The sequence below is a fragment of the Nicotiana tabacum genome, chromosome 1, assembly GCF_000715075.1.
Source record: "Nicotiana tabacum cultivar K326 chromosome 1, ASM71507v2, whole genome shotgun sequence".
NCBI lineage: Eukaryota > Viridiplantae > Streptophyta > Magnoliopsida > Solanales > Solanaceae > Nicotiana > Nicotiana tabacum.
In genome coordinates, this window is record NC_134080.1 from 47,535,677 (window position 1) to 47,548,741 (window position 13,065).

Genomic DNA, 13,065 nt, shown 5'->3' on the forward strand with positions numbered 1-13,065 from the left:
GGCATGAGTTGTTCCACTATCAATTACACAAATATCTTCATGATTGGTCTTTGATCCAAACATAATTTGAGAATTATCCATGTTCTTCAAAATGACATAAATAAAATATATTATAGTAAATATCATTATCAAAGCATAACTTTTATTTATGTACAACAATTACATAACCATACTATCTATTACAAACAACAAAAATTAAAATATTTACATTTTTACAGATTCACTACCAATTACATAACTTGTTTCTCCTTCTGGGAGTGCAAAGTAATCAGCTACATCCAAATGCATGAAGTCTAAATTATCTTCAGAAATAAAATTTGCTTCAGTATTTTTCTCTGTCTTTTTCAGGGAGGCTTGATAAAGCTCAACCAGGTGCTTTGGCGTACGACAAGTACGTGACCAGTGCCCTTTTCCTCCACATCTATAGCATGTATTTTCTACATTTGGTGCTTGCACCGCCTCATGCTTTTGTTCCTTCCTTTTCCACTCCTGGTGGTGAGGAGGCTTCTTTGGTGCATTATTATTACCATGATTGGGGTTTCTTCCTCGACCACGTCCATGACCACGACTGGGGTCACGATCTCTTCCACGTTTAGCTTGGTGGAAGTTCGTCTCATTCACTTCAGGGAATGGACAAGAACCAGTAGGCCGACTTTCATGGTTTTTCATTAATAGCCCATTATGTTGCTCGGCTATAAGAAGATGTGAGATAAGTTCAGAATACTTTTTAAATCTCATCTCTCGATATTGCTGCTGCAGGAGCATATTCGAGGCATGAAAAGTGGTGAAAGTTTTCTCCAACATATCATGATCAGTAATATTATCACCACATAATTTCAATTGGGAAATAATTCTGAACATAGCAGAATTTTACTCACTTATAGATTTAAAATCTTGTAGCCTTAGATGAGTCCAATCATATCGTGCCTGTGGAAGAACGACCATCTTTAGGTGGTCATATCTATCTTTCAAATTATTCCACAGTATGACTGGATCTTTAACAGTAAGATATTCCATTTTCAGGCCCTCATCAAGGTGATGACGTAGGAATATCATTGCTTTGGCACGGTTTTGGTTTGATGCTTGATTTTTGTCTTTGGTGGTGTTTGCCAAACCCATCGCATCAAGATGAATTTCAGCATCAAGCACCCAAGACATGTAGCTTTTGCCCGATATATCCAGGGCTACAAATTCAAGTTTAGGAAGATTTGACATTATTTAGAAAAAAAAAAGTTATTACCTCAGATACTTTCAAAATATTTGCTCGAGATGGCGGAGTCTCGTGCTGATAACGTGTTATAAAATAAAGATTGTAAAGTAAAGACAAATATAGAGAGAAACTATTATATTATTCGAATTCAAACTGATGTACATAAAAAACTGAAATCTCTTCTATTTATAGAAGAAAGGAAGTTGCTGTGTAAGCTGCTACTGCAAGCTGCTGTGTAAGCCGCTACGCAAACTGCTACTGCAAGCTGCTGTGTAAGCTGCTACTGCAAGTTGCTGTTATACCAGATATGGATAATCTTCTACTGAGAGCAGTATTATCCATAACGGAGTACTGAATGGATAAGCTTATTATACCCGGTATGGATAATCTTTTATCGGGGTAATGTTTATCCATAATCGGGTACCGAAGTGATAAGCTTCTTCAGGAAGCTTATTTTCAATAGAGTACTAAATAGATAAACATATTTACGACGAAATCCCATATAAATAAGCTTCTTCAGGAACCTTATTTATAACGGAATACTAAATGAATATCCATAATATATTTATAACAATGATATCATTACCGTGATGACCTAAAAGTTTTCGTCTTTCTTCTTTTTTAGTAAATTAGATAGACTTTAGGGCCCACATTGTCTATTGCAAGTGAATAGAAATCAATAAGAAGAATGTAATCAAAGATGACAAATACATGTTTATCAAATGGATGCAAACAATATGTAACTTAGGGGCAACATAATTTTTCTCTTTTTTCAATCCCTATATTCAAAGGCGGACGTAGAATTTTTATAATATGGGTGTACCATTGAAAAAAAAGAAAAAAGAAGTACTAAGTGGAAACAATAAGTCATCATTCAATCAAGTGCAATACTCAACCATTTTGGAGCATGAGAGCCAACACATAATATTAGATCAATTTTATAAAATATACACACAATATAATTATTTTGACGAAAAAACTATTAATTCACGTATATCATAAAACAGCTTAAATGTGCCCCAGTCTGCAGTGATGTATTTTACCACATAATAAAGTCAAAGGAGCAATCAAAAGTTTTGGTACAATCATATGAAACTATGAATAGTTAGGCAACGTTTTAAATGTTCTTCCTTTTTATGTTGACTAAATTCTTTTTTTATTTTTTTAACTTTGATAGTTCCTTAATGCTTACCCTCACGCATTACATATTATAAGTTTGTGCGAAGAATATTGGGATTTTAGCAATCAAAAGGTAAAACATGATACTGTAATTGGGACAATTGAAGTGTTAATTTTCCACTTTGGCACTTATCCCGTTCTTCTTCTTATTTTTTTTCCCTTTTGGTTAATTATTGTGCTTTCGTATGCTGATCTATTAAAATTGTCGCAAGCATTTTAATGTATATTATTTGTTGTTGTAATCCGTCATATACCATATATTAATTGCTCATCCTATCTGCGTGGTACATAAAATAAAAATTTTGTCGAAGTGATAAGCTTGATAATTGCATGCTATATCCTGTTTGGTTTAATATATTGGTTTGACTTAGGGCATTACCGAAAAAATACTTAAAATTTTGATTTCTTTAATTTCAACAACAACAACAAAATACATATACAGTGGTGCATGGATTCATCTTTACGCTAAGATATGAATTGTTTAAACAATTGATGAAAAACAAGGAGCAGAAAAATGGAGCTAGCATGATGCGGTAAACTAATACATCATAATTAGTACATATAAGTCATTGTAAAAGTTCGTATATTTTAAGCAGTTGTTCGATGTACTAAAAACAACAATAACTAAAGTGGATAGAATTATAAGCTGCAACGTAGGAAATATGATTCTGTTTGAAGGAATGTCACCAAACAATCTATGGCAGAGAATATTAAATGATACTCTCTCTCCAATTTCAAATACTATTAATCATTTTGACAAATCGAATTTGTCTTTAGTGTTTGGCATTAAAAAGTATAAAGATATTTATTACTCCCAATACATACACCAATTCAATTACTCCCAATACTTACACCAATTAGTAGCTGACGTTACTGTTCTAATTAGTTGAAGGTAAAAGTTTACTTACTCCCAATACTTACACCAATTCAATTAATAATCAAAAGGAGTATTTTCAAATTTTGGATTACTCCTAGAAGATCATGAGAAAAAGAAACACTATACCTAGTGGCGTTTGGACATAAGAATTGTAAAATTTCACACAAAAAAAAAGTGAAATATTTTTTCAAGTTAAAATGGTATTTGAAAATTAGAGTTGTGTTTGGACATGAATATATAATTTTGAGTTGTTTTTGAAGTTTTGTGATTGATCTGAGTGAAAATTTTGAAAAATAACTTTTTGGAGTTTTTCAAATTTTTGAAAAATTCTAAAATTCATCTTCAAGTGAAAATTAAAAATTTTATGACAAAACATTGATTTCGAAAAAAAACTAAAAAAAAGTGAAAAATTCTTATGTCCAAACGGGCTCCTAATATGTAGTTATAGGCAAAGACGACGGACATATTGTACTATACAACATAGAGTGTGAATAAAGTCCTAAGAGTACATTTTAGAAGGGGCAAAAATTACTTTAGCCCACGCCCAAAATTATTTATATTTAATATCCTCAAAAGTATATAAAATTTATATATATTTTTTATATAACATACAAATATATATTTTTGGCTAGTATTTTAAAATGAATATAATCGCAGCCGTAACCATGTTTGTCCTTCTATGCTGTCAAACTTGTCAACTTTTATCTCCCTCCTACATAGCACAAGAAAGAAAAAGGAAAAGAGAAAGAGAATAAAGGACAAAGACAAACTGAAAATTGATGGCACGTTTATATCATTGTGGAAAATTGAATCATGTTGGAGTAATAGACATGTCGACGTAATACCACACTGATTTGTTAGCCATTGGGCCTTAGAAAAATGTGGAAATCTCAAATCATGACAAAATGTTGTGAGGAAGCAAAAACAAAGCAACCAATATGCACTACAATACCAAAACAAAGCAATTTCTTTTATGTTTGAGAAAGAAGAAAATCAATTTTTCCTCGTCTTTTTTTCTTTTTCTTGGTTGATTCATTATTATCTAACGGCCAAATATAATGTAGTTCTGAAAATGCACGGGTAGTTTTTCTACAACAATTTAAAAAAAAAATTATAAATCACATTAACAAGTATCACGTAATTAGAGCGTAAATCAAACTATCCTAAGATAATAAATAAGTAAAACAATACTTAGCTAGCATCTAAATAGTTTCCCACTCCATTATGTGATCTTTTTCTAATCGTAGGCTGTAATGTATCTAGGAGCAATGACAGCCCAAAAGTTTTCTCGTTAGTTGGCATTATTATATTTATTATGATAATTATTGTATAATATATTTTCTTTTCTTTTTGCCTGGCATTTATGGACCACTAACGCATTGTCACATTGATGATTGATTCCATGATTCAGCCTTTTCTTAAATTACTAAACCATTAATTCTCCATTCTCCGATAACAACCTTGCTCGTCATGTTCTGTAAGGTATGACATAATAAATCTCGATAAATCACAGTCACTTTATTGTATTTTAGTTTGGAAATATTTCAGCGCATGATTTTATCTTAACGTTGTTGTAATATAGAGCCCATTTGAATTGGCTTTAAAAGGTGGTTTTTCAACATAAATAATTTTTAAATATCCAACTTATTGCTTTTGGCATGTTTTAAGCAGTTTTTAACTATTTTTTAACTTTACCAAATACTGAAAATAATTAAAAAGAGCTTAAAAGCTAATTTGACCAGCTTAAAAGTCAATCCAAACACTAGTGGTGACTGTGACTGGTGAGTATTCCCGCCTGTCAGCCAAACACTTCATGGTTGATATTGGTATTTTTCTTGTAAAATATTATTCATGAAAAGCAATTTATAAATTAGACTTCATTTCTCATACGAGACGATTTAGGAAGAAGATCAGTGAACACAAAAGGAGATTTCTATTTTCTGTCAAAAGAGAGACTTTTATTGTCTGATAGAATCAGACAAAATAATAACTAAAATTACATTTTTATTCATTTAGGAAATGATAAAGTTATGACTAGAATTTCTAGCTTCTAAAGATGTAAATATTTTCCCAAAGGGTTGATGTTTAAATCTAATTGTAAAATTTTGGGCCATATGATTTGCACATGATAAGATCATTTTGTGTCGTCGTTTACACTTTGACTCGTTAAGAAAAGGCTTGGAAAAATAGTCTTCTGTTAGAATTTTGAAATACGCGAGTTAAGAGTTTTGGAAAACGCTCCTAACACTCGCCAAAATTTATCATATGACGATCACCGAGATTTACCATAGAACCTGACGAATCGCTAAGATTTTTAAGCGTTGTGGCTGAAAATTCAGACGATAACTATAACTATCTGTTAAGGAAAATGCTGGCAATTGCCAAGAGTGCTTCCCAAAATTTTGGCCAGTGTGCTTAAAATTTCTAGCCGAAGGCTAATTTTTTCAAGATTTTTTTAATGTGGTTAGAATTTAAACGGTGGTCTTAAAAAGGTCCAGCCAACATAATTTTTAGCTAAATGAGCTAGTTTCTGAAATTTTTTCTTGAGAAACTTTCATAAATCACTATGTCTTAGTGGTTATTAGCTAGTTGTAGCTACCATTTACTATATTACTTCCTATAGTTATGTTTTCAGGATTTTTAGAGCGTATTCGATGTATTTAAGCTACTATATTCATGAATACAGTAGCATTTCTCGGCGTGAAACATGAGATTACAGCTAGACAGATTATTGTATTCGACTGTATTCACGGCGTGAAACGGGGGATTACAGCTAGATAGATTATTGTATTCAATTGTATTCGACTGTATTCACGATATGTATTTGTGAATACAATAACGTAGATAGCACAACTCATGGTCTATTTAGCTGTTTTTAAATGGAAAGTGAATCAATTAATACAATAGACTCATAATATAACTCAACAAACATAATTATAAATCTGAATACATAAAATACATAAATTATATTAATTAAAAAAAATATATGAATACATTAATGGAAAAAAGACAATGAATACAATAAAATATATAGAAATACAGTGAGATACATTGAAATACATTAAAAAAAAGGTAACATCATCTTCAAGTTGCTCAACCCCAAACTTCAGACGACCTATTTTTCGCCAACGATTTTTCGACGACCCATTGGATTCCTATTGACTACTCGGAAGAACAATCGACGGAAGAACTGATGAGAGCGAATACAGAGGAAGCTCGGAAATCTCCCTCCAAAACCCCATGTTTTCAAGCCCGCCCCTTTTGCTCCTTCTGAGGATCAAAATTCCAATTCCAAATCCAAAAACAAAGATTGGATCGATGACAAAACCCAAGATGAGCTTGACGATCTCGAAGATGACCCCGATCTCAATGACGATCGCTTCCTCCAAGAATACAGGTCCCTTTTTCAATATACACACTTCATATACTCCATTACTTTTTTCAATAAACACACTTCATATAAAAGTCCCAGAAAATTCCTGTTGACTAATCGGAAGAACAATCGACGGAAGAATTGATGAGAGAGAGAATCCATGAGTTTGTAGTCATGGAGAAAACTGGCGGAGAGAGAGGGTGGAGAAAAATCTGAAAGAATAAGAGAGAAAAATAATACAAAATATATTTTATGGTTTAAGAGTAGGAGGTGACTATAAATAGATATTTGGCTATAAAAATCAAAATATAGCTATGGAATATAATTTTTTAAAATGATATTTGTTTAAAATAAATAAGGTATTAACATTTGTCATAGGAGGTAAAAATTCTTTTTTTTCTTCATATGTGGCCCAAACTGTTCGGCCCACAGTTCAAGACATTACTAATGGGCCAAGTTGATATATAAGCCCAGATCAGAATTTGGATCTATTCTCTTTCTCTCTCAAAATCGGTTAGAGTGAAACTATCGCTCAAAATAGAAAATGATTTTCGTGCCAAAATTAATTTCATTTTATCCAATTTATGGGGGTGGCTTGAGGTAGCGAAAAAGGAAAAGAAAGGGCTAAGTAAAAATCAAATCCTGTATCTTCAAGATGTGAGATACGAATTATATGTTGAGCTCTCAATTAATCCTTATAAATTCTTATAATTTTACTTCTTTTATTTTTACAAAGAGCTAGAAGTACTCATAAGATTTTACTACAATTATAATAATTTTGTCTGTTTGATCCAATTATTGTTACAATCATTACATATTTTTATTTGGGGAGTTAGGCAAGTTGTATACACCATTTCTCTTTTTTCCTTTTTCTTTTTAGTTTTTATCTTCAAATTTGAGGAACAAGACGTTCAATTAATTTTGCTCGATTTACATAGATCTTTCTTCAGATGACAAAATTACACGAGCCAATGCAGAACAAATTAGAGGGAAAAGGATGGGAAGGTGAAGAAGAAAAGTCGATTAAAGACGAGAGATACGGTTTGAAAAATATGTAAATAATAATCAATTCTCATAAGATCTAAAGGAAGCCCATAAAGAAGATCTAAGACATCAAATACTAATGCTTCTTACTAAAAAATGGAGTCCGGTGCACGAGGCATACTACATTTACGTACGCAGGGCTCGAGGTAGGCGAGATCGCGCCTCAAAAGGTATGATGTAGACAATCTACCCTAATACAAATATTAGTGGCTGATTTCACAGCTCGATCTCATGACTCGACAATTATATATCTATCATTTTTTCGTGAATATTTATGAGAGATGATGTTATAGCTCCAAAAGAAGGTCTAACAGCAACATCTTCATCCCACGACAGTTGTATGAGTTGTATCAGCTCTTCTAGTTTATCATCTTGCTTTGGAAGTTCTGGCCTTAACCCTTTTTCTGCTACTTCCAATGCAATCTGCTTTACGGAAATCTTTTACACGGTCAATGTACGTAGGGGTGGATCCAGATTATAATATATGGGTTCCCAGGAATCCAATAGTTTTTTCGTAGACCATGTATTTTTGTTAAATTTTTTATTAAATATTTATAAATATCTATTTGTGAACTCAGTTATTATTGTATATTAATTTGAGATTACCACAGGAACCCATAAACTTAAAATCTTGAATCCGTCTCTGAATGTACGTAACTTAATTCAAGGTACTAACTAACATAAGAAGGTGTCACATACGTACCTTAGAAGGACCATAATCAGTTTGAATGTAAGGGTATTCTCCAGTGACAAGCTCATTGAGAATAATCCCAAAACTATACACATCCGACTTTTCATCATAAGGTTCTGATCGAATCACTTCCGGGGCCATGTATACATATGTTCCTGCTATGTCAAAAGTTTGACGTTTATTAATCAAGACTCACTAAACCAAGTAAATAACTATAATACTATATGTAAGCAGTGGCAAAGCCAGAAATTTACTTAAGGGTTCAAACTTGAAAGAAGTGAAGAAATATTCCGAGAAAGAATGTTCAATATATATTATATACCTCTAAAATCTAATATTTTACCTATATATACAGTGTAATTTTTTAACGAAATGTGGTCAGTTAACCATCCTTTGTAACATGTAGCTTCGCCCATGTATGTAAGGACTATTTTATTAAGAGGAAATAAACCATTGTCAAATAACTTTTGAAAAAAAAGCAGCCTAGTGCACGAATAACATCTCACGTTCACACAGGGTTCGGTAAAGGACCATACCCTAAGGAAGTATGAAGAAGACAATCTATCCTAATACAAGCATCAATGACTGATTCCAAGATTCGAACCTGTGACCTATAAGTCACGCCGAAACTACTTTAACATTGCTCCAAGACTCCCTTTCAACTTTACATTGTCAAATTATTGTTTGTTTTGATGATTGATAAAAAAACTCAAGTATGAACCATGTCCATCGACAATGTACACAGATACGGACAGATTCAAGCACAAGGCATGCACGTGAAGGAGATAAGATTAAATAGTTATATATAATATCTCCCGATCGAAAAGGTTGCATAATTGATAAGGAGAAGGACTCTTTACTCGAGAGAACTCTATCCAAGATAAGGGAAATGTTAGAAGTTGAAGATGACTAGAACTCTTCCATCAAGGAAGAGGAACTCTAGTTATTTCCTATTCTACTAACTCTATATATTTCACGATGTTCTCATTTTACGGGAACACACAAAAAGTTAAACGTGAGTTGAGAGCAAAATACCAAGGCATTTTGGCAATCAATTCGTGTGTGATTCAAGTGTGCAAACCTGAAGCTACATGAACCAGATAGAAGAACTAATTCCAAGTGTCAGTCTTTTATTCTAGTTTCATTGTAGTAGGTGTGTCAAATTGTACCTTTCAGCTTTATCTAGAAGCAATTGTACTAGGTACTCTAAGTATTTTATTCAAGTTAGAGTTAACTTGAAGTTGTCGCAACAGTTAGAGGTTGGTTACCACAACGAGATTAAATTTAATCCTTAGGTTTAATTTACAAAGAGTTTTGTAAATGCTGTTCTGACTCAGTGATTTAGTGAAGTATTAGGAAAAATACTACTAAGTAGTAGGTCGTGATTTTTTCACCTTTTAAACTGGGTGTTTTTCAGGTAAAAATACTTGTGTTTTTTACTTTCTGCATTTACTATTTCCGCAACAGTAGTTTAAGGAACACATAGAAGAAACAGGTCCTTCTATAATCTGTGCATGCAAAAATTGGACACCACACAAATCAACCCTCTTGTGTGGAACTGAAGTATAAAACATCGTAATCAATTTAATTAATTAAAAGAAAGACAAAAACTAGTTTAGACAAATATTCTTTTAATTAAGGCTGTTAAATACCTGTCTCTCCTGTTAAAGCCTTCTCTTCATCATTCAAGAATCTAGCATGGCCAAAATCTGCAACCCTAACATGCAAAGAATCATCCAAGAAAATATTACTTGGTTTTAGGTCACGATGAATCACCATTGGTTTATGCTCATGAAGATATTGCATGGCTTGAGCAATTTCTATTGCTTTATTAAGTCTCTCTTTGAAAAGGGGAAGAGGAATAGCTCTTTGTTTTCTTCTTTTTCCAGGACCATGTAGCCAATCTTTAAGGGTCATGTCTAATAACTCAGTTACGATCCAACCATGGCGTGGAGGATCAAGACATGCCCCCATCAGCTGCAACACGAAACGGTGTCGTTGCCTCGATAATGTCTCGACTTCTTGGGCAAAGAAGCTGACTCCATTTTCATTGCAGAGGAAGAACTCAGGGAATACGCATTTCACTGCAACTTCAAATCCTCTCCATCTTCCTCTGTATATATGTGCTGTGCTTCCTTGAGCCAGTACTTCTTGCAGTTCAATCTATTTCCAACGAACAATTAATACCGTCTTTTGAAATGTTATCAAGACCACAGTTTTAAGGATACTTTTGGTACATGGTAAAGTCTTTCTTTATAGTCAAACACAAATGGAAGGAGTAATAACTATATGTGAAATATTACACTTTCACTCCTCTTCAAATTAGATGATACACTTTCCCTTTTATTCTTTTTTCAAAATAAATAACATATTTTTAAATTTGGAAATAATTCAACTTTAAACTCTTCATTTTACCTATTTTACCCTTAATGGAAAACTTTTATAATCATACAAATGTCATGACCCCATAAAGCTTTTACCCGTTAAGCTTTTAGGACCACAAGTTTCAAAAGTCTTCTTCTTTTTTCTTAAATTCCGTATCGAGTCAAACTACCCCATCTAAATTGAAACGGAGGGAGTAAGTGAAAGAGCTCGATTTACTACTACAACAACAATTCCAGTGCAATCCATAAGTGGGGTCTGTGGAAGAGCTCAGTCTTACTCAGTGGCGTAGCCAAATTTTTTAAAGAAATAAAGAAATAGTATAAAGAAATAAATTCACCAAAAAGTCAAGGGCTGTCATTATATAGTATATATACATATTTTTAAAAAAGTTACCGAGTTAAACAATATAATTTTTCGACGAAAGGGTGTCTGTTGACACTCCTTAGGTGCATGTGGCTCTGCCACTGGTCTTACTACAACAACAACAGCAACAGATCTGTGGAAGAGCTTGATCTTACTATTTAGAGAAAATAATAAAAAGAAGAAAAGAGCGATGTACCTCATGGGGTTGAATATACCAACCATTCAACTTGGCTTGTTGAATGAGGTCTTTGATATCAGAGTGGGATTGCTGTTGGGGTGGTGTTTGGGGACTGGTAGTGGCATTGATGATTGGCAAGGGAGGAGGAGTGCATTCTTGTTGTTTTTCTTTGTTGTTGTTGATGATTAAGTCAAGAAAGCCATTGTCTTGTGCCACCTGAAGACAATATCTCAAATAATTTTGTGTCCTTTCAAGTTTCATCTTGTACATAGTCTTCATTTCTTTCTGCTGCTGTAATTCCTTCTCTGTTTCTTCCACCTTTTCCTAGTATTAATTGTTCATGATTTAAATTTAATGGGTTTAGTTTTTAGATTTTTAGTATTGCACTCATTTTACCATTAAAATTATGAGTTCAAATCTAATATTTAATGAAATTTTAGTAGTTATTTATATATAAATTCATACTCCGAATCGAAAGTTATGGATTCAGTTAAACCTGCTGTCGAAAGGCTACATTTGCCCCTGCCTAGTGATAATATTGGTAACCAAATAGTGGCATAAAAGCCGCATACTTAATTGTAAGCCTGTCTCAATTTCGGTTTGGTTTAGCTGATTGTTTCTTACAAATTGTACAGTGTATGAGCGCATATTCACAGTTTGCGTAGATTAAAGCTGAATTTGAAGTACTAGTCCATAAGTTTTCACTTTATAGGATAATAGTTGAAGAAGATTAACTCATGCATTTACCATATTGCAATGGTACAAAAACCCAAAGGTACCATAATAGGCATAATCTTAGTAATATTGAATAAATTTTTTTTTTACATTATTAGTATATATAACTTAAATTCATCGATAATACCTGCTGAAGATGACGATATGGTGGTGCTTGTGCAAGTTTATTATTATGTGAAACTTTAGGCCCCAAAATTAAACAGTCACCTAGGCCTTTACACCATCCGCCTATGTTCGACTTGACCAGAGCACCACCACTTGTGGCGGAGCTCTGTGTGGCCGGCGAACTCTTGGCTACCATCGGACTACATGGGCTGCCGTTGCCTCTTCTTTTTTGGGCCTTGTCGGAAATAGTACCGTTCATCTTGGATAACATGCGACTCGTATATTGTAATACAATATATTTTTACTTAAGTATAATTTCAGGTTGATTAGTCTAGTTGCCTGAAATATAATGCAGTCTTAGTTAAATGAGCCAATAAATTTAGTAGAGGATGAAGACAGAACGGGCGGACCTTGTGATGAGCCATATTTTCATTGTAATTTGTACATATTAAGTTTGTAAACATGTAAATTTGGTTTCTAAAAAGAATGTTATATTCATTCTAAAGTTAGGTGCGTTATTATTGTCCTACTATGAGTCAGCTATTATTAATTTTGTGACGAACTATGTAAAAGGAATAATTTTACATAGGCATATCCGAAAGTGAGTTTGCCACCGATGACAAATATGTCCTTCTACTTTCGAATATTGTTTATATTTAACCTATGTAATACTATTCGGTCAAATTTACCCTTACCGTTATATTATCTGGCCAAATTTACTCCTACCATCAGTAAACTTTTAAAAATTACCCCTCAATCTATCAGGTGACCTAGAATCTCCCAAATCATTTTAATTAACTCAATTCTTCTTCTTCTTGATCCACTATTTTCGAAATAATTAATATTTATCTGCTTTCTTAATTGAAAAAATAATAGAAAGAAATATTAAAATAATACAACGGTTAGTAAATAAAATATAGTAAAT

General features: G+C 32.9%; 1 protein-coding gene across 3 annotated transcripts; it reads right to left on the reverse strand.

Moving 5' to 3' along the window:
* Positions 1 to 7,601: 7,601 nt before the first annotated feature.
* Positions 7,602 to 12,540, reverse strand: LOC107797390 (serine/threonine-protein kinase STY17-like). Of its 3 annotated transcripts, none has more exons than XM_075252333.1 (5): positions 12,163 to 12,540; positions 11,319 to 11,516; positions 10,027 to 10,537; positions 8,387 to 8,529; positions 7,602 to 8,121 (listed from the first exon to the last, which is right to left on the reverse strand). In XM_075252333.1, exons 1-5 carry the CDS (start codon positions 12,409 to 12,411, stop codon positions 7,927 to 7,929), a joined length of 1,296 nt encoding a protein of 431 aa, XP_075108434.1. In that variant the 5' UTR covers positions 12,412 to 12,540; the 3' UTR covers positions 7,602 to 7,926. The 3 variants fall into 3 exon arrangements, with proteins under 3 accessions (XP_075108434.1, XP_075108371.1, XP_016475762.2); XM_075252270.1 differs by having other exon boundaries at positions 7,603 to 8,121; positions 11,319 to 11,624; positions 12,163 to 12,536; XM_016620276.2 differs by having other exon boundaries at positions 7,608 to 8,106; positions 11,319 to 11,624; positions 12,163 to 12,523.
* Between the last annotated feature and the right edge of the window lie 525 nt (positions 12,541 to 13,065).

What these genes read in the sequence shown, in the direction of transcription:
- LOC107797390 (XM_075252270.1), bottom strand. Translation starts at nt 12,411, where the DNA reads ATGTTATCCAAGATGAACGGTACTATTTCCGACAAGGCCCAAAAAAGA. An exon ending in CATATCGTCATCTTCAGCAG is followed by an intron (nt 11,625 to 12,162) that starts GTATTATCGATG and finishes AATTAATACTAG; the next exon opens with GAAAAGGTGGAAGAAACAGA. An exon ending in GGCTTTAACAGGAGAGACAG is followed by an intron (nt 8,530 to 10,026) that starts GTATTTAACAGC and finishes TTGACATAGCAG; the next exon opens with GAACATATGTATACATGGCC.